Genomic DNA, 19,891 nt, shown 5'->3' with positions numbered 1-19,891 from the left:
GTCCCTCAAGATTGAAATATCTTGAAAAAAACACCATTTCTTTGGTCTGAGAATGGGCAACGTGGCTCGACGAAAGCATTGTGGGAAAAATAGAAATGGTGATCACTAGCACAATAGTGAATAGACTTTAGTATACAAAAATGGTTCCCTTTTGGACTGGCCGTAGGCGGTCCATTGCAAGGATCGCCCCATCGACCACGCTAAACTTATGGTTCAAGAGGGCGAGCTAAAGATACACGAGAGCTTAATAAAGAAACATACATTGTACTTTCATGTTTTTGGTGTGGCGTCTTGTGAACTTATCAAGGGTAATCCTATCAAAGGGTTATTCAAGCTATGTCTAAATTAAGGCAAATCATCTCACATGGCGGTTTATTCTTCAGAGTGCATCCATAGGACCTGACGAACGAGGGGCCAACGACGGATTTCAGGATGGCCTTCAAACTCAATAAATGATTCACCCATACGACAAGTGAGATTCTCGCCCTCTAAGCGATCTACTTGTTGGTGGACCATTTATTACTTTGTAACACTCTTTGTACGTTTGTGTCGTTTTTGACTTAATTCCTAAGCCTTAGAGAGCATTAGGGTTAGGGTTATATTTCAATTTTTTTTAATTATGTTTTTATCATACGTATGTACAAACAATTCAAAAAATACACAAGTGATCATTTTTATAAAATAAGTAATTTTTCAGAAAATAATTAAATATTTCACAGGGGTTGTCTAAATGACCCAAGGTAAAAAATGGGTTAAATCACCCAAGCTTAGGTTGTTCCAATGGTATTATTACATGTGTCTTTAAAAAATTCCAACTCATGTTACATGTGTCATCATAAAATCCAACTCATTCTTTTTTATATATTTTCATTAAATTCATTCTATTAAATAATTTATTTATACTTTAATCCCATCAATTAGGATACACTACACAATCAACATCTTTTCCAAAAAAAACCAAGAACCCTAATCCCCAATTTTAAATGTCCTTTTTTTTTGATAGTCCTATTTTATTTCATGAATTATCATATGCCTTGAATTTCATCCATCTCCATCATTTCAACATTTCAATAATTGCATGGTTTGTTTAATACGATCCCGATGGAAGTCATCCCGTATAATTGTATTTTGTTGATAGTTTTTTTTATGAAATAAAAATGAACATTAAAACAAGATTTGAAGTAATTTGAGTATAACTCAAAACTCACGAAGGTTCAGAAGCTCAAACTAATTAACCCGACAGAATCCATGAGTTATCAAATGACGGAAGAAACAATCTAAATTGTTCAGAAGTTTCAACTCTTTTTAAATTCAATCTCGAATTGTTCATGTGGAAAAAATTGCTTACCTTTATTAGATTTCCACAATAAACTTCTAAAGAACAAGTCTACAACGATAGAGATTAAGATGCTCAAATGTAAAACCACTGTCTCATCCCAGTTTTCTATATAATGTTATGTTAAAAGTGTTTCTGCACCTTAAAATTTGATCTTAGATTGCATGAGTCAAGAAGAAAATGAACTTTTTGCACTAGTTTAATTAACCAATTAACTCTATCCCTCTCAAAGGAAGCCCAGCATGAAGTTGAAGAACAACATCTCCAACAAGCTTAGCCATGGATCTGTAAGAATGTTCCGTAACGCCTGCAACATGAGGAGTCAGGTTGTTCATATTCACTTGTTTAAATTGATTGAAAGGGAAGATTTAAAATTGGGGATTAGGGTTCTTGGTTTTTTTTGGAAAAGATGTTAATTGTGTAGTTTATCTTAAATTGATGGGATTAAAGTATAAATAAATTATTTAATAAAATGAATTTAATGAAAAATATAAAAAAATTGAGTTGGAACATGACCTGGATTTTTTTAAAGACACATGTAATAATACCATTGGAACACCTAAACTTGGGTGATTTAACCCATTTTTTACCTAGGGTCATTTAGACAACCCTTAAGGATTTATTATACAATATCAAACTTCTTTACACCAACATAAAAAAAAAAATCAAAATGATTGTTTACTATGCCATAAAATAAATTTTAAATTTTAAAAATAACAACTCATGTTTTTTTTTATCAGCAAATAACAAATCATGTAATGGACTAACAGTTTAAATTAATGTAACATAAAACAAATAATCAGTGTAAAAATGGTTTTGCCGTAACAATGTATATAAAAAGGATAAGTGATGAGTTGGTGATTTTACCACTTGAGCATCATAACATCTGTAAGTGAAACCCAATCGAGAAACCTTATCTAAATGCATATGCATGGTCAGACAAAAGGCCAATTTGATTCATCACAATGTCACTAACCATGAGTCTCCACATTTGATTTCTTTTAGAGGAAGTTGCTATTGTGTCTCTTGTTTTGTTTTTTTCTCCATAGGTTAAGGATCAAGTGGCATAAACAGATTTTTCTTTCTTTCATTTCTTCGCGTTGATCATGAATGAAATAGAAATTCCATGTTTTAATTAAGTATATTCTCTATGGTTACTCTGATATTTCCACTAAGGTATACAATCTTTTGGTCCTTGTCCCCTAAAGTTTGAACTCATCTACCCCACCTATTTGGTCCACACAAAACTCCCTCTATCACTCTCAATGAATGTGAACTGTATGGTCCCAGAGGCTAAAACAGTCAACTTCATTTCTAGATGATTATCATTGGCTTCCTTTTCTTGGAGCTTGTGATTTTTTGTGTGGGTCAAAGTGATTCGGTTTTCTATACTTGTGGTGCTTGTGAATGTAATTTTGTTTGTCAAACTTGTGAATGTGATTTTAAATGAGCCTCCACTTGACCTCAGTATACCCAGGCCTATTAGGCCCAATCTTTGAGTCTATAAAAAATAGTAATGGAAGGAGATGGGTTGAGGTGAAATTGGGCTCCAAGGTAGAATCTGAAAAAATAGGTGATTGATAAGCCTCTACTTATATGCCCAAGGACATGTCCAACCTCTCATCTTCCTTTAGTTAATTTGGTTTTCAAACTATGTGCATCATCACATTTAGTTAAATCACAACTGAATCAAACACCATATTTTTCACGACAATATGGGTATGAGTCATCTCACTTATAAATAAGTTTACATGTTTTAATTCTTTTACTGTGAGACTTACTCACACTTGATATCACTAATAAATAACTTAAATTTTATGATTTATAATTCTTTTATATTTTTTATTTTTAGTTATTTTTACTTTGTTTAACCTTGATCACAGAGCTTGGTGGTTATATATGTACTGATTCTAGTTCACAGAAAACACCACTTCGTTATGGATATTCCAAAAATTATAAGAAATTGTTTTGAAATGGTGGAAACACACCCAATTTTTGCTTATTGTCTTCACTGGGATCAATAATGTCGTTTTATCAGAATAATGTTTTGGACTTTGGAATTTGTATTAAAGTATTGACAGGAATAGTTGTCATCTTGGAGTTATTACCTTGGATATCCTTTCTTTATGGAAGTGTTTGATTTTCTTACAGTACCATACACATATATTGATAGGAATAATATATATATATATATATATATATATATAGAGAGAGAGAGAGAGAGAGAGAGAGAGAGAGAGAGAAATTAACAGAAAAAGGTAATTTAACTAACTATTCTAATTTGTGATACAAAAAGAACAAACAAAACAATTGCCTTTTTTTCAGAAATAGATAAACTAATGGAGAATTCTGAATAAGTAACTAAGCCTGATTAATCTTAGCTTCAGCCTCTGCTATACATGACAAGAAAATTCTCTTCAAATGCCTACAAAAACAACCAGAGCTGTCTAATACAAGCTAATAGTCATGGCAAGCACTAACTACGAATTAGTCCTTCTAAAATTGATTGTGAAGTCAAAATCAATTACGAGGAGAAGCTTCTGTGAGTAGATTGTACGTACTAAAATTGATTCTAAGAAAAGGGAAGTTCATCCAAACATCATGCTCTTTATTCTTGTTGATCAAGGTTACTTTGGTGCAATCTCTTTTTTCCACAAAGAGGAACTCCAAAGAGCTTCACAGAATTATTAGAGTCCTCACTAGAAGTTATGAAAGACTTCTCCATAGCACAACTCTTAGTAGGTATGATAACATTTGGTGATTGAGGTGATGATGAATCCAGTTCCACAACTTTGAAGATAGCATTGTTGCTACTTCTTTGTTGAGCAGGACTCACATGATTTTGGATGAAATATATGATGTCATTGTACAGATTCTTCATGTGAGTGAGTTCTGATAAGAGCATCAAGTTCTTTCTCCTCAGTCTTTGATTGTCCTCAGAAAGTTCTGTTAAGATATCAGTGCCTGGTTTAGGAGATGGTAATGGAGTATTATCAATCCAACAGAAACTTTCATCAGCTGGCTGAAGAAACTGTGGTGGTTGGAGTTGGACTTCATGGTAGTTTTGTTGATAGTGATGTGGGGTTTTTCTCCTGTGGATTTCACATAAAAGGTGCTTAGCTCCTTTTCTGAAGTATTCATTTGCAAACTCCCACCTATCAGCAACTATCTTCTTGAAACCCTGCAAGAAGAGGAAAAGTAGATGTTGTTTCACTAACATAGTCAAGCATGAAGCTTCTATAGCAATAATGATGAAATTTAAATGCAGTCAGATAGCTAGGTAATCATGAGTTAGCCTCACAGTTTATTTTGGTTTAAACCACAATTATCCTCCATTGAAACAATTATGTTCGAGTCGGGTAGAATCAATAAAGTTCTCCCTACAAAGTATTTAAAGCAGTTGCATTCATATGGACTCAAACCTAAGACGCTAGTTAAGCTAGAACTAGAACAACCTCAACCAGTTGATCTACACACTTCGGGGTAGCCTCACGGTTCAAATAGTGAAATGAAAATCAAGAGAAGACCTCTAACTTTTTAAGCTAGAGAAGATTCCATTTCTAAGTTCTTCTCAATTAGTAATATGATTAAGCCAACTTTGTCAAGCTTTGCATACTGATAAACCAAATTTGGATTCCCTGCCATCAGGAAATTCTTAAATTTATGCAGTCAAGAATTGAACGGCTCAAATTTGAAGGTCATCCCTTTCGTCCATCTTATACGAGCTGACTAACCTTGATCGAACCGTTCACATTCCTTAACTGCGTGAGTGCATGATTGAAGTGAAATCAGGGAATGTAAATCCTGAAAATTCTAACTCAATGGGGTGAAAATTTGTCTTGGACAAAATCTTAAGTACCCATTGAGGTAGTGCTAAAACAATCATGAGGGATAGAGAACAAAGAAGTCAGAATAGGTGGATTCTTACATAGGTGTTTAGCTGCCTAACAAAGCTAGAGAAGTTGTTGTGCTTGAAATAGTTGGGAAGAAGATCTCTAGCAAACTCAGGTGGCCTCCACACAATAAATGTCGCTTCATCATCACCCCAAGACACAATGTGGTCAGTGTGAGGATCATCAACAAGCTGGTATGTCTTTGTCAAGAAGGGAGCAGGGACTGACTTCTGAGACTCCATAGTGAACACCATGTTATCTTCACACCTGTCTAGTGTGAAAGCCATCACTGAACCACAGAGTGTTGCTTCCAATCTTGTGCTTCGTTACAATTTTTCTTTATGAAACAGAAACATATGAGATATCACTTAAATAACTGTTCTTTGTCCTCTCTTACTTCTGTTGTTTACTAACTTTAAGAAGCATAAGACCATGTCAGTAAAAACAATGAGTTTTTTGGGATAAACTATAATAAGATCCAATGAGATATTATTTAGCTATTGATTATGCTCTATGCTGCAGTGGTGTTGGGTTGATGCCTCTAGAGAAATGAGCTACTTTCTATTTTTATTTTGGAGATAAAACAGTGGGGTATATTTTTATAGAATTCTCCAGATTTTAGAGTGATGGGGTTGTCAATCAAAGCTTAACACAAAAATATGAAGATTTCATAATTGTGTAACTTTTTTATGGGTACAAAGATTTCATGTCTTCATTATCAAAAAAAAAAAAGATTTCATGTCTTGTGCAAATTCCTAGTCTAATAATTTGATTTAAAAGAGAACATTTGCATTTATTTCTTCCCTGTAAAACTCATGAAACTGAAACTTTGAAGGTTGCAAAAGTCCTCCAAAAAGCTTGGCCTACTACACTATCAAGAGTCAGAAATTGTTCACTTTGTTGGGCCCCCTCCCCTCCACCATCTTCTTTTCGTTGAAACTAGAACAATAGCCTGCTTTAATTTTATTTATGGACATTTGCAGACACTTAGAGTGAGAAAGGAAGAAAAGAGAAAGAAGTAATAGGTGTGATATATGATATGATCATGAAATAAGGAGATGGAGAGAGAAAAATGATGTGTCTAACTGTTTAGATGTCTAAGTGTCATTACTATTTTATTTTGTTCCCAATATGAGAAGAGATCACCTCAGCTTGTCAAGCTTTTTGTCTAGTGCAACAGAGAATTAATTTGTCAAGTGTCCCTGGTTTGCTTATTGCCATCTAAGTTAAAACCCATGAAAAGTTGGCAAGTTTCAATACATAACACATAGCTCCACATTATACAAGAATTAAGTGATCACTCAGGATACCATTCTTCCTTTACTCATCATCAACAATCTCATGCTTATTAGGGATTACTGAAAGAACTTTCTTAGATCACCCAAATCTGGACTTTTTTATTTATAAGAATAAGTCTCAGAAGTCAGAAAAGATACACACTGTTGAAGAATTTTGTAGTTGTAATCTTTCTTTTTCTTCTTTCAAATATCAGTAATGATACAGACATTCAAACAATGCAAACACCTCCTTTTCTCTCTATCTCTCTCTCCAGACTCCGCATTTTTTCTCTATCTCTTTTTTCTATCACATTCACTATATATCACATCCATGACTTCTTTTTCTTATCTTCATGCAACCAGGACATCTATTGAGTATCGACCACTATGCGCTATACGGATGTATACGAATCATTTTTCTTTAATTATAAGGATTTTTTAGGGAATCACTTGTTGGATAGTGATCTCGAGGATCACCATTTTGAATATTTTCCCACTATAGCTACATACTTCAAAGTTGCCTAGTGCACATTTTATAATTGTAAATAAATATTGAAGTGCTTTGTACTTAGTTATCAAGGTAGAACATTCTGACCTTTATTCATCTTTGTACATTCCAAAGCACACCCGTGACATAGTGGTGATAGAAGAAGTAGAGTTTTCAATCTAGGAACAAGACATTTATGTACTGCATAATTACAAGTGAACCTTCTGTGATTTGAGCAGACATATATATCTATATTATAACTACATGAGAGAAGAAAGACAATGATCTAATGCACAAACTTCTAGCTCTAGATTCCATTGTTGGAGGGGTCACATTCATCACTCTGATTCTCCTTGTTTCTTTCTTTGTTTCTTCCACCCTTCTTTAGTTTTCTCTCCCACATGAAAAATTACATGAAAAGTTACTAATAGGATGTTTGAGTTAACTTCTTTTTTCCAAGAATCAATTCTAAAACTCAGAAGCTACGAATAGAAACTTCTCCCTGAAATTAATTTTAACTTCAAAATCAATTGTAGAAAGTTTTTCAAACATACATTAACTGTAGTTCCTTATGCACATCCAATCCAAGCAAATGTTGTTTATTCATTTCTCTCTCACTTGGAAAATTTTGTGGAAAGTGACTAATAGCATCTTTGGATTAGTTTTCTTTCTTTAGAACTAATTCTAACACTTAGAAGGTAGAACAAAAACTTCCCCAATTAATTTTAACTTCAAAATCAATTGTAGTTCCTTCTGCACATCCAATCCAAGCAACTCTCTTGACTGTAGGGTCTTGATTTGTTGCACACTGTTTTGTGGTCAAAGTATAGGAAGCCTCTAAAACACCCTTCATCATCACTGCTATGGATCCAAAAGGGTCCAAATAGATATTTCAATATTGAGAAGATTCTATTCCAAATTAATATTACCAACATCTTCTTCAGGGCACAGTTTGTGCAGAGTGAAAATGGGAAATATATGTTACATCACATGATAAATCTCCATATCCATGTGACTCACTGCATGCTTTTTGTATAGAGAAAGTGAGTGAGTTTTTGTCTTCTATGTATCAGCACAAATCTAAATGCAAAACATGTGAAGATCAGCATGTGGCAACTCAATTAATAAATTGAAAATAGTGAAGATGCCTCCAAAAGTGACTAGTGTTGGATTAATTAACAGAAAGGGAAGGTTTGAAATGTATTAGATGGTTTGTTAGATAATGATTTTATGTAAGTTAATAACGATCTTTGTTGCATGAACACCTTTGAAATTTGAAGAAGAGAGATTCTGGTTCTTCTTGAATGTGCTTTAAAAGTACTGTTAAGAGTTTACTATACTAACGAGTGACTCGTTGAAGTATTAACATATGTTTGATTCTTTTTAAGTAAAGTTTTGCTTCGAGTCTTGTCTGTGGAAAAAAAAATTGCTAACAGTGTAAGTTTCACTAGCATATAAATGTTTTTCTGACTTGATCGAGATTACCTCCTGGGGAAGTACATATAACATATATTACACCAAAAAAGAATACTTTGAAGAGCTTTGTTGAGGGTTGACTAACATTAACATCTATACTTTCCAGAGAGGGAAAGAAGTTGTAGCTATAACCATCAACTTCAAGCATGGAAAACATCCAAAGTTTGAAGTTTATTTATCTCCAAGTTGAAGCAAGACATGCTGAGTATATGCCAAGACCTGATATTGAAATCATTTCATGTTCTTTCAAATTTTCAAATAAACTAAACAAAAGCTGAATTTGAAAGAGGTGTTGATGTGGTCATGTGGATGATGATAATTAATTGTTTACAAGCTACATTCCATTTTTTTCTTCGTTCAAAATTTCTTTTAACAGAATTATTTAAACGAAAAAGGCAATTATCAGTAGTAGTTTTTTTAATAAACCAACTGTTGTAAAAGCTTGTCAAAAATCTCTCATGCATATGTCTACCCACCTTGAAATTTAATATTTTATTATAATAATAAGGATAATAATGATCGAGCTTTAAACTACTTAATCATAGAAGCTCTGATCAACCTCTTTTAGCAAGTTTGATTTCACTTTTAATCCTAAAAAAATATATTCTCCTTTTCACAAAACTCCCCTTAGCAGCTTCTCCATAAAACCTTATTAATGTTAAAATCTAAGTTTCCAAACACACTTTTTTTTAGGAATAATAAATTAAATCTTTCACACATCTCCACCTCCATGGAGAGAGATAGGGGGAGAAGAGAGAAAATTGAGAGATATTATATGTGATGAAATAAGAAAAGATGAGAGAGATAAAAAGAAACAAATGTAAAATAAGATGTTAGAGAAAGTGAAACGTGAACATATCATTGTTGTTTTTTTTAGTGTACATTGAAGATTCAACTATATATATTAGTTTTTTTTTATTTTGTTAAAAGAAATCGTGGTGGGATCCTGAGTGTGATGTTTTCTAACCTTAATAAAGTGATATGAATGATTTGTGCTTCCTGCGGAGGAGCGTTCTAATCAGTACATGAATTCACCACCACATCTCATTCTCAACCAAATGAAAAAAAATCACATGCAAAAGATAATGAGGAAGCTTTTAGTCTACCATCATCAATTTATACCTAAAGTAATGGGTTTCTATCCTTGGATTTTTGCATCATTACCTCTCATGCATTTGTCTCCCCACTTTGGCAAACGTTCACACTATCTGCTCTTTTTCTGTCCATGGTCCCATTCAATATAAAGTATTTCATAGTGCACAAATTTTTTATTAATTTTAATTATACAGTATGCACATAGGTTAATTTTATGGAAAATTAACCTTTATTTTACAATATTAATGAAATATTGATTTTTAATAAAATTTAACCTTAGCATTTAATATTCTATAATCTATATTCAAATTATATAAATTTACCAATTAGTTCTTTTAGTTACCAATGAAGATTAATTTGAGAAAATTAACATAACATTAGATAATTTTCAAACTAACAACAACTAATTTGAATTTATGTGGAATATTTAAATGTAAAAGAAGTATATAAAAATGATGATAAGTTGTAGGTAGCTAAAAATGGTGGAATTAACTAGATATCTTTATTCCCTAAAAAAAACTAGATATCTTTATGTTAAAATAAAGTTGTCTAAATAACTCATGACAAAGTTTGAGTTAAATAACTCATCATCCATCATCAAAATGTGATTGGATGATGAATTATTTAACCCAAACTTTTTCATGAGTCATTTAGATAACCCCTAAAAAAATAAACTAGATCGATATGCTTACATTCAACAATGATATATACACACCTCATTTTTTAAACACTTCATTTCCACCTATTTTTGTTTCTATTTCTCTCCTCTTATCATCTATCACATCTCATATTTTCTCTCTCTTACTTTTTCTTTTTTTTCTATCTCTCCTCCTTCCACCTCTTTCCACCTCTATGAAAGGTGTGAACATAACATTATTCTGCTTACATTATTGTTCTTTATTGAAAGTGCGTTTTGTTTTAAAATATTAACAGAGAATTGTCAGAAGCACCAGTAACCATACAAGCATTTTCCTTTCTCTTTTCTCAGAAGAACTTTGTTATCTACAGTGATAATATAAAAGGTGGAAAAAGTGATGGTTAGTGGGAAAGTGCTTGAACAAGCAAATACAAGAGATATATAGGCAAGACAAGTTCAGGTCAAGGCTCATCCATGGTTGTGTGCTTAAAAATTAAAAGGGCATTTTTCCAGTTACATAGGCTTTTCCAACCTTTCACTCTCTTCTATGTATAATAATTTAGATTTAGATTAGATTGTTCTTTAATTTCTAGTAACACATTTTTACACAAAAGTAGTGCCATCATCACAATTTGTCATCAGCACAAACCATGTAACAGTAATAGCAACTTTAGTAGCGATTTTTTACCGAAACAAAGTAGTGATAAAAAAAATATTCTCCGGGAGATCTCCCGACGCTCCTATTAGGAGTGGACCTCTGCTGGCCTCCCCGGCCAGCATGCCACTGGCGCCTTATCCGGTAGTCTGGATGTGTTTTCTCTCCATTCTACCATTTTTATTTTTAAAAAAAAATCACTCTGTAGTAGTTAGAAAACACTATAAAAGTAAAGTGTAAAAAATGATAAGTACGGTCAATTTATTTATTTTAGTTGACATATGTAAAGAAAACATGTCATTTAAGTGTAGTCCATGTGAGGTATCTACAACCTCATTGAATAAATATATTTGCTATGGTCATTTCATAGTGTTTTTTATCTTACTTAAAAACGTGTTTTTTATTTCTATTCAAGTGTAGTCCATGTGAGGTATCTACAACCTCATTGAATAAATATATTTACTATGGTCATTTCATCTACATGTTTATAACATATGTTCTGTTCCATATCTTTTATATATACTTACTGAAAAGAGATTAAACCAAGTTAAAAACACATTACTACCGATTTATCTTTACAATAAAATTAATCGTCGTGCAACGCACGGGTAAAGAATACTAGTATGTAAAGAAAACATGTCATTTAATTAGTTCCTTTCAATTATCAATTGTTCAGATTCATTCAATAGTTCCTTTGGGAATTATTTTTTTAGAAGGAACTATTTTTTGGTACATTTAAAAGCAAACCCAACTATTGAGTGTGTAAAAAGATTTTTTTTATGACTTGGAAAAAAGTAGAATTCAGGACGTTTGAATTGTATTTGCACGCATCGAGCTCCAGAATAAAATTCCATCCACTAAGTGTTCTTGTTTTTTTTTTTTAATAGAGCATTTTTCTTACAATTCAACCTCTTTAAGAAACAACCTTTATTTTTAATTGTTTATCGTTAAAGAATGCAATCATAAATGTGTTTCTTTTTTCTTTTTCCAACCAAGTCCAGCGATATTCGAAATGCCGTGTGTTAGACTGTTAGTAACAGGTAGCTGAGGTAGTACTACTTAAACCGTCCTTATTGTGTGTTGAATATTCAGTAGTACAAAGTTGTACTCTCACGTTCATTCTTATGACAACAAGTGTAGTACTTGGGTGCAGTACACCTAAAGCCTGAAGTACTAAGTTTAAGGCTATAAATCCATTGAATCAAATTGGATCAACAACTCATTACACTAACAAAACATGATTCAATTTAGGCGAGGACTTCTCCAAAAGATATGGAGGTAGAGGGGTTCTACAGGGTCGTCCTCAGAACACATGATTCTGGCTCTGTTGTTCAGAAACAAAACAAGCATTACAATCATGTGTTCTCAGGTCGCCCCTGCTGGACTTTCCTCTACCATGCATTGGCCACCAAAAGTAGAATCTGCTATTTCAGTTACATGAATATGATTCAGGTAATTGACTTAGGATTCTGATACGTTCACGTATAACATGTTTGGTTCCAATTAGAGAGTGCTCAAATTGATTCTCCTCTATCAAAATCAATTTTAGAGTTTTTAAATGTTTCCTTTCACAGGTAATTCAGGCACCATAAACAATTTTGGGATGCAATCACAAATCTTAACTTTCACAATTGACATAATTAACTATGAGATCTTACGATTCGATTTCACAACATTACATTGCATAAATCACATTTATTGTCAATATATACAAACATAAAATGCATTACTTCCAATCCACTTATATCACAATCAATTTTACCCAAACCAATTCTACCATATAATCAATTCTGATAACGTTGACACATGCGGACTTGCATACTTTCTTAATTTTTATAAATTGAATTAGAAATGCAAAATGTAATTTGGTGTACATGTAGTAGCATATATACGGAATATGCTAAAATAAGTTCAAGAAAAACTATAAATAACTAACATATCATAATCAAAACTTGAGAAGGGCTAAGCAGTAATTACCAATCAAACTAAAATCCTCACTGAAGACTCTATGGCTTGCAGCTCTTCTTCAGTAACTCTCTTCCAAACTCCATCTACCAAGAGGCATCTATTGTCCCTTTCCGGTGGAAGTTCATCGTTTAATTCACCAAATTCATTGGTCTCCCTTATCTTCTTGACGGCTGAATTATCAAGTAGCTCAAGGTCTAAAGTGGCGTCTCTCTTGGCACCATGTGGCATCTCTTTCCTTTCTGATACTTGATTCTGTTTTACATTATCAATAATGTTCTGTTTTACGTTATCAATAATGTCAAGAACAGGAAGACAACCAGATGAACCAACAGCACGAGGCAACATGCCGATCGGACATGGGTTCCATGACTCTGTCAAAGTCCAAACCTTTGGCTTTTTGGTCTCACAATTCAGTGTCGTTGGTTTTTTATTTTTCATGATCTGTTGTTTAACTAACTCTAGCTTTTTAGCTGCTTCACGAATGGATTCCTCAAATTGGAACATCTTTGTTGAGGTCAATAAAGAGCTTTGAACATCTGCATTGTCAAAATTGGGCAAAGTGAAAAGAGAGAGTTTTTGAACCTTCTCCAACACAAAGCTGTCATTCATCATCTTTGCAAGATGCAGGGCTGAATCCATTAGCTGCTTGTTGCAAAGTTGTGATATTAGAAGACATTTACGAAGAAGTTCGCGCAAAACTCTCTTTGGCATGTTTTCTGATGCAGAAGGAACTTTGCTGAGAATTCCGACAAGCCAAGCAAACAGAGAAGGAAGATAATCCCTTCGGCGAAACTCTTCCTTCGAATGTGAAATCCCAACACTTGGGTTATCTACAAAATACACAGTGTAAGAACAACAACAAAAACAGCGTACAAAGTCATATGCTGCCAGAATAATTTTTCTGACCAAAATGAAGGACTAAAATTTAAAATGCAATATATAACTTAGGGTTGGCTGGCTTAATGCAGAAGCCATGCTTATGGAAACCCAATTAAAAAATTCCATGATTAGTGTAGTATAAAAGCCCTCGAAAGAATCCAGTGTTAAATAACTAAAAATAAATAGTGCATTGATAGATAAAAGGCCGACAAGAAAATAAACCTTGTACCCCACAACAATGAAACAGATTTTACACTTCAACAAGAAGTGATACATTATGAAAAGGGATGTTATCATATTATAGAAGGAAATAATAGCTATCTACCTTCCACAGACTTCGTATCTTCCTGAGTCTCAATCATATCAAGAACTTCCTTAAGAAGGTTCAAAAGTAATTCTGGTTCCTTATTAGACAATTTGAGCATGACAAGCTTCCAATCAGCCAAAACTTTTTCTATGGTTAGACCACCAGAAGCATCCACATTCTTTTTTACTTCTGAGGAGCTTAAAGCTTTCAACAAATACTCCAATAACACAGACACAATCTCTGAGGAGAAGGAAGAGTATAACTGAAGAACAGATTTCAATATCTTTGTTATTTGTTTTTTAGATCCTGAAAGCATCACGAGATATTAGTTCATACTACATAAATACCTGAACATAATTATAACAAAACATACATCAAATAAACTACTTCAGTTTCATGTATTTTTCAGACTAAAATAAAATTATCCAATATGTTGCAGAATAGGAATCTCTCTCAAGTCTCAATATTTACGCATTTGGTTGACCAGCTTTAAGGAAACTTTTTTTTCATGAAAAATATAATCAATCGGAGCAAAAAGAAGTATAAACATGGAGGGCCAGGAATACTAAAAGAAGAGAGAACACCGACTCGAATAAGTAAACAGTCTCCTGGCATAATAGACAAAGGAACTCACAAAAAACAACCTCTGAATTGAAGTCCCACAAGTGGCTAAGAAAACAAGAGTCCTATAAAGTAGGTGATGTAGAAAACAAGCCTCCCCCCTCTTCAGGGATGGAACTATTCATGCCTATACAAAATAACAAAACGGTGTTCGATTTAAGTTTTCTTTCCATTCCCTTTTATTTATCTTTCAAGTTATCTTAGACATTATTTATATCTTTAGAGGTTTCCTTGCCTCCAAAAGTCTGCATACTCTCTCGCATACACACAGGCACACATATATAAATAACGGTGTACTGAAAAAAGAAGATACACAAGACTTATTGTATTAACGATACCTCCAAGTCGTGACGTTTGACTCTTGCCAACCACAAGAGAAAAAAGCTTATGGCGCCCTAAAAGCAATTCACCATGCTTGACCCCTTTAAAAGAGAACTAACTGAACATCAGAATTCACAAAAGCAGACAAAACAATGGCAAGTATGAGAATTAATATTCTTTTTACATCCCCCACCCCACTTCCAGGCTCCAGCTGAGTATAGAGCAAATATTTTTCTATAAAAGCTATATAACAATATTTTCACTTGTCTGTAAGCAATATAACAATATTTTTCTATAAATGTAATCTGCGACTTATGTGTCAGCACTCGGCAAAACTCCATTAATTCCAGAAAGATAATGTATCATGAATTAGATGTTTATAGGGCACTAGCAAGTATCAAATACCTATTTCACATGTTAGACAGAAGTCCATAATTTAAATAGTACAATACAGAAGTGATGATTTACTTTTAAAAGGCAATGACTCTTCACATTATTCTTTTCTGAAAATTGTGAAAAGAGTAAAAAGAAATGGTTAAAGTCACAATATGATGAAAGTGAACAAAGCTTACACACGTTTTCCTTTGAGCGGTAAATCACTAGACTGGGCATTCCCATTGAATTTCAAGCAGATAGCTAATTCCCGAATCTTCGACTTGATTTCTTTTTTGACTTCTGCATTGCCCTCACCTTGAAAAGGAATCGCTTGGCTCTGAGGTTCCCAATAATAAGATTTTAACCAATCAAGTGCCTGAAATTATCAGCAATGGATTAGACAAGTCTTGTGGAATGGGATAAAAGGGAATAATTGCATATAATAAGATCATTAGAAGAAACTGCTCATATTCAAAAAGGAAAATTCATAAAAGAAAATCAGAATGTTTTTCATTTTTCTTTTCAGTTTTCTGGTAACAAAACCTGAAAATTTATTAATATTGAGTAATAATGTATAAATCATCAAATGACATTTGCATCAATGATCCTAATTTGTGTGCATCTCAACCTTACTCCAATATCATTTCACAAAAAAAAACCTTGCTCCAATAAAAGAAATTCTGTAGTTCAAGGTTCAAAGTCCTCCTTAAAAGACAAAACAATTCTATTCCTATATCATTGATATATTAGAAGAAGCTAAAGAAGCAGCAGCAGCAGCCATATGCACTGTTCTCAACAATGATAACTTCAATCCACAAGCTAGGTTCAAAATGCTATTCTAACATGATATGGTCGGTTATTGAAAATGAGAAAACTAGTACCTAGTTAGTTTCTTACTTATAGTCCTTAAAGTTTAATAGAAGTTACCAAGGGTCCCATGATGGCAGTCATTTGAATTGCACCATAATAAGAAATGAATATAGGAGGGAAAATTGAATATATGAAAGGAATTTAAGGGATATTTCACTAAGAAAATAACAATTCTCTCTGTTCAAAAAATAGCTCAGATTTTTGTGACTAAAAAGTATGTACTCAGTTCCACTATACAATTACAAGACAAAGATGAATATTATTTTATATATTCAAAGTAGTGGTAACCTCAGACCTTGGGAAATAAATTTTGGTCCAATTATTTCATAAATGCTAACAATGTAACCTAAACCATAGACCACATACACCCTTACAGAACTTAAAATCTAGAGGAAGTAAATAGATTATGGAGACAGATGATTATTAAACACACGAAAGTGAGTCATACCTTAATGGAGGCACTTTGAACAACCTTCAGTGAAGGAAGCTCACGATGAGATCCCTCTGCACAAGCAGCAATTAGTAAACAATAAGCAGGGTTTTCTTAACATAATAAAACAAGAGAATATTTTTAAGTCCTTTCACCACTATCATGACCCGCATTTAGCACAATCCAAACAAAACAAGAGTAAATACGAATTAGAGATGAAGAATTATTAACCGTGGCGAACATCAATCAGCATGCGCGGAATGCCAATTGCATCAGCTGCCGCAGCAATTGACACCAATTCTTTCTTTCGTGTCTTCTCAACAACACCATTCACAAGTCTTAAAAAACAATGCAGCGCAATTAAATTTTCGCAAGAGAATGAAATAATATTAATTAGTGACAAAAGTATAAAGAATGTGACCACACCTCACAATTGACATGCAATGCAGCATGGTGAGCAACTCCTCTGACAGAGGATTGTCATTAGATTGATCCTGTCTATGATAAAGCAAAGAAATTGCTTTAGAAAATACTTTAACATAATATTTTCTAATAAAAGAATGCAAAAAGTTGAAAAAAGCATGAATGGAGTTAATGTTACCTAAAATAGGGGTCCTTATGCTGAATTTCAATGATGGATGCAGTGACATCAACGAGAACTGGCAGCGTACCTCGACTTCGCCATGCTGATATCTGAAATGCATAAATACCAGTAGGGTTACATTTGAGGTTGCAGTGTAAGTGAAAGGGGGCAAGAAACTTACTCTTTTGAGAGCAGAGGAAACAGAGTTAGGAGAATTAGAGAAAAGAGCATCTTTAACAAAGAGCCACTCATCCCAGTTCAACCAAGGGACCAATCTCCGTCCACTTGAAGACGATTTTGTATCATCTTCCACTTCAGGTTCTTCTTTGAACCCTAATAAGGAAGCCTCCATTGAAAACGAGCTGCAGCTTCAGCAAAACTCCCAGGTAAGAGAGGGAAAAGGCTTTGCAATCAAATAAATTGGGCCTGGTCTAAGGCTGTATGGAAAATAAAATCTTTTCAGCATGGGTCAGGTCTGGATCAATTCATTCGATTCAATAAATATTAAAGCTTTTATTTTCGTTTTGTTTTCAGCAATATAAAAAATGAAAATAGAACACTCATGCGGCTCGCTTGATGGTCAGGATAAGATAAGGGTAGATTGAAAAGAGGATTGGATAAGAGTGAGACAAGATAAAACCCTGATAAGCTCTTATCTTATCTGGTGCTAAATGTGCATGAACCCATAAGAGAGTATTAAATTACCCTATCCAATTTTGGATGTATTTTATGCAAATAATCTTGTAGAATCTGGAAGCTGCTCACACACAATTTGATACAACCTACTCCTTAATCTCAATCAACAGGAGCTTTTATTGCCTTCCCAATCTTCGAAAAAACGAAGCAGTTTAGGTTTTTACCAACTCCCTTTTCGTCAAGCAATAACGATTTTTTCATGATTTACAAACTTTTGCAACCGCATTAACGATAACACGGATCTAAAGCCTAAAATAGGGAAATTTCAAATATCAAAATCATCATGAGGATGGCCAGATTATGCCCTTAAAAGTTAAAACTATGGCATTTGATTTGATCATAATGCTTCAAGGAATCAATGTAGCCATGGGTTAATATGATTGCAAAGATAATTGTTTAATTTACATAATGGTTGGTTTAAGCTTCAATTATAAAATGAGACTTAGTTTTGACCTAAACTCAACATGAAACAGAGATTATTATCATTGATAAGAATCATGACAGATTAATCAACTGAGCATACAATCTTCTAAGAACTCAAATAAAAGAGCAAAGACAAGTTCAATGGAGGAAGAGGGTTGGTGCTACAAATACAACAGCACCCTCAAATCTCAACCAATTCATGATTTCACACAGTGTAAGATTTATTGGAAGAAAATGCCAGAAAACACAAACTGCAAGATCACGGTAACACAAGCAAAGCATGGTTGGTGTCATTACTGTTACAGAGAGCTTGAAAGAAAGAAAGCGTGCAGGGGTTGGGAGAGAGTAAGCGAGACAGAGAGTGTATACCGCGCGGCAGCAGTGATGGACGGGAGCCGGAGACAGCGGTTGCGAGCTGCGAAGAGCCGCCGGTGAAGACGGCGGTTCAACGACTGACGGTGGCTGAGAAGTGGGGGTGGCCGAAGGTGGGAGCGTGTGCGTGAAGGTTATATAGGGTTTATATAGATTGAGATCCTCTGTGTCTATTTCACATTAACCATGTCATGTTCAAAAATCTGGACCATTCATGATACTTGATGATATCGTACGGTGTGTATTTTTTAGACCTGTCATAAAAAAAAATTGGAGTAAAGAAAACACTTTTTTCTTTTATGGGGAAAGCCTTCAAAAGGGGTTAAAAAGAATTGGAGCATGCGTATAAGCTTCCTGATTTTATTTTTATGGAAAGTAAATCTTTAATTAAATCGAAACGGAAAATACATCAGCTAACAGAGCTGTAGCAATTGTGTCAGGAAAACTATCTCACTCCAACCATACAACATTAGGATTATTACATGCACTAGCTGCTAGCAAATGAGCTACTTTATTCCCCCTCTTAGTATGACATATTTCAAAGTGTTCCATACAAGTAGCTAACCGTCGACAGTCATGGATGAATGGTGCTATAGCTGGAGTATCCTTATGACCCAGGAAATTTTCCACCACATTCTTTGCATCTGTTTCAAGAATGATATAAGTCAATTCCAAACGCTGAGCCATTTGAATAGCCCACCTCAGAGCTTCTGCTTCAGCAACAATGAGAGCCGCCCTTAGTGGGGAAAAGGATGAAGTTGCGAACATACACTCTCCCATATGGTCTCTGATCACCATGCCAAACCTTGGCCATTGCTCCCCGACCAGCCAGCATCGATATTGATTCTCAACACCCCCTCCTCTGGCTTGCTCCAGCTATCCCCTTCTTGCTCCTTCGTCGGCTTGGTCCTCTTCTCATTTGCATAACCTTGCCATTCAACCCATAGCTCATAAGCCATCGTAACCGTTCGTTGCACATGTGGTTGTGTTCCTTGATAAACCAGTTTGTTTCTCTGTTTCCATATAGCCCAGGCTAGCATGGCTAACTGGCCTGTGACGTCTAGGTCCCCGGCTGAAAGCAACCCCGCCCACCAAGCACGATAGTCATCTGCAATGTTATCCATTCTTATAGACAGGATTTTATTTTATTCTAATGTGTATAAGCTTCCTGATTTTATTTTAAATTCTAG

At 34.1% G+C, this 19,891-nt stretch overlaps 2 protein-coding genes and 1 long non-coding RNA gene across 5 annotated transcripts; 1 reads left to right on the top strand and 2 right to left on the bottom strand.

Moving 5' to 3' along the window:
• Positions 1 to 3,634: 3,634 nt before the first annotated feature.
• LOC130733328 (heat stress transcription factor B-4b-like) lies at positions 3,635 to 5,735 on the bottom strand. Its single transcript, XM_057585466.1, has 2 exons — positions 5,265 to 5,735; positions 3,635 to 4,517 (listed from the first exon to the last, which is right to left on the bottom strand). The coding sequence occupies exons 1-2, from the start codon at positions 5,514 to 5,516 to the stop codon at positions 3,945 to 3,947; spliced, it is 825 nt and encodes a 274-aa protein (XP_057441449.1). The 5' UTR covers positions 5,517 to 5,735; the 3' UTR covers positions 3,635 to 3,944.
• Positions 5,736 to 12,088: 6,353 nt separating this feature from the next.
• LOC130733327 (uncharacterized) lies at positions 12,089 to 13,327 on the top strand. Its single transcript, XR_009017447.1, has 2 exons — positions 12,089 to 12,308; positions 12,876 to 13,327. It is a non-coding gene; the product is annotated as an uncharacterized LOC130733327 (long non-coding RNA).
• Positions 12,679 to 18,856, bottom strand: LOC130733326 (uncharacterized). 3 transcript variants are annotated; one of them, XM_057585463.1, is made up of 10 exons: positions 18,699 to 18,856; positions 17,392 to 17,647; positions 17,229 to 17,320; positions 17,054 to 17,125; positions 16,859 to 16,965; positions 16,646 to 16,701; positions 15,529 to 15,703; positions 14,970 to 15,053; positions 14,029 to 14,316; positions 12,679 to 13,654 (listed from the first exon to the last, which is right to left on the bottom strand). In XM_057585463.1, the coding sequence occupies exons 2-10, from the start codon at positions 17,560 to 17,562 to the stop codon at positions 12,837 to 12,839; spliced, it is 1,863 nt and encodes a 620-aa protein (XP_057441446.1). In that variant the 5' UTR covers positions 17,563 to 17,647; positions 18,699 to 18,856; the 3' UTR covers positions 12,679 to 12,836. The 3 variants fall into 3 exon arrangements, with proteins under 3 accessions (XP_057441446.1, XP_057441447.1, XP_057441448.1); XM_057585464.1 differs by having other exon boundaries at positions 17,392 to 17,572; positions 18,699 to 18,852; XM_057585465.1 differs by having other exon boundaries at positions 17,392 to 17,578; positions 18,699 to 18,831.
• Positions 18,857 to 19,891: the final 1,035 nt, after the last annotated feature.

Source organism: Lotus japonicus, chromosome 1 (genome assembly GCF_012489685.1).
Source record: "Lotus japonicus ecotype B-129 chromosome 1, LjGifu_v1.2".
NCBI lineage: Eukaryota > Viridiplantae > Streptophyta > Magnoliopsida > Fabales > Fabaceae > Lotus > Lotus japonicus.
Note: the sequence above shows the minus strand (reverse complement) of the source record. Positions and strands in the feature narration are given on the sequence as shown.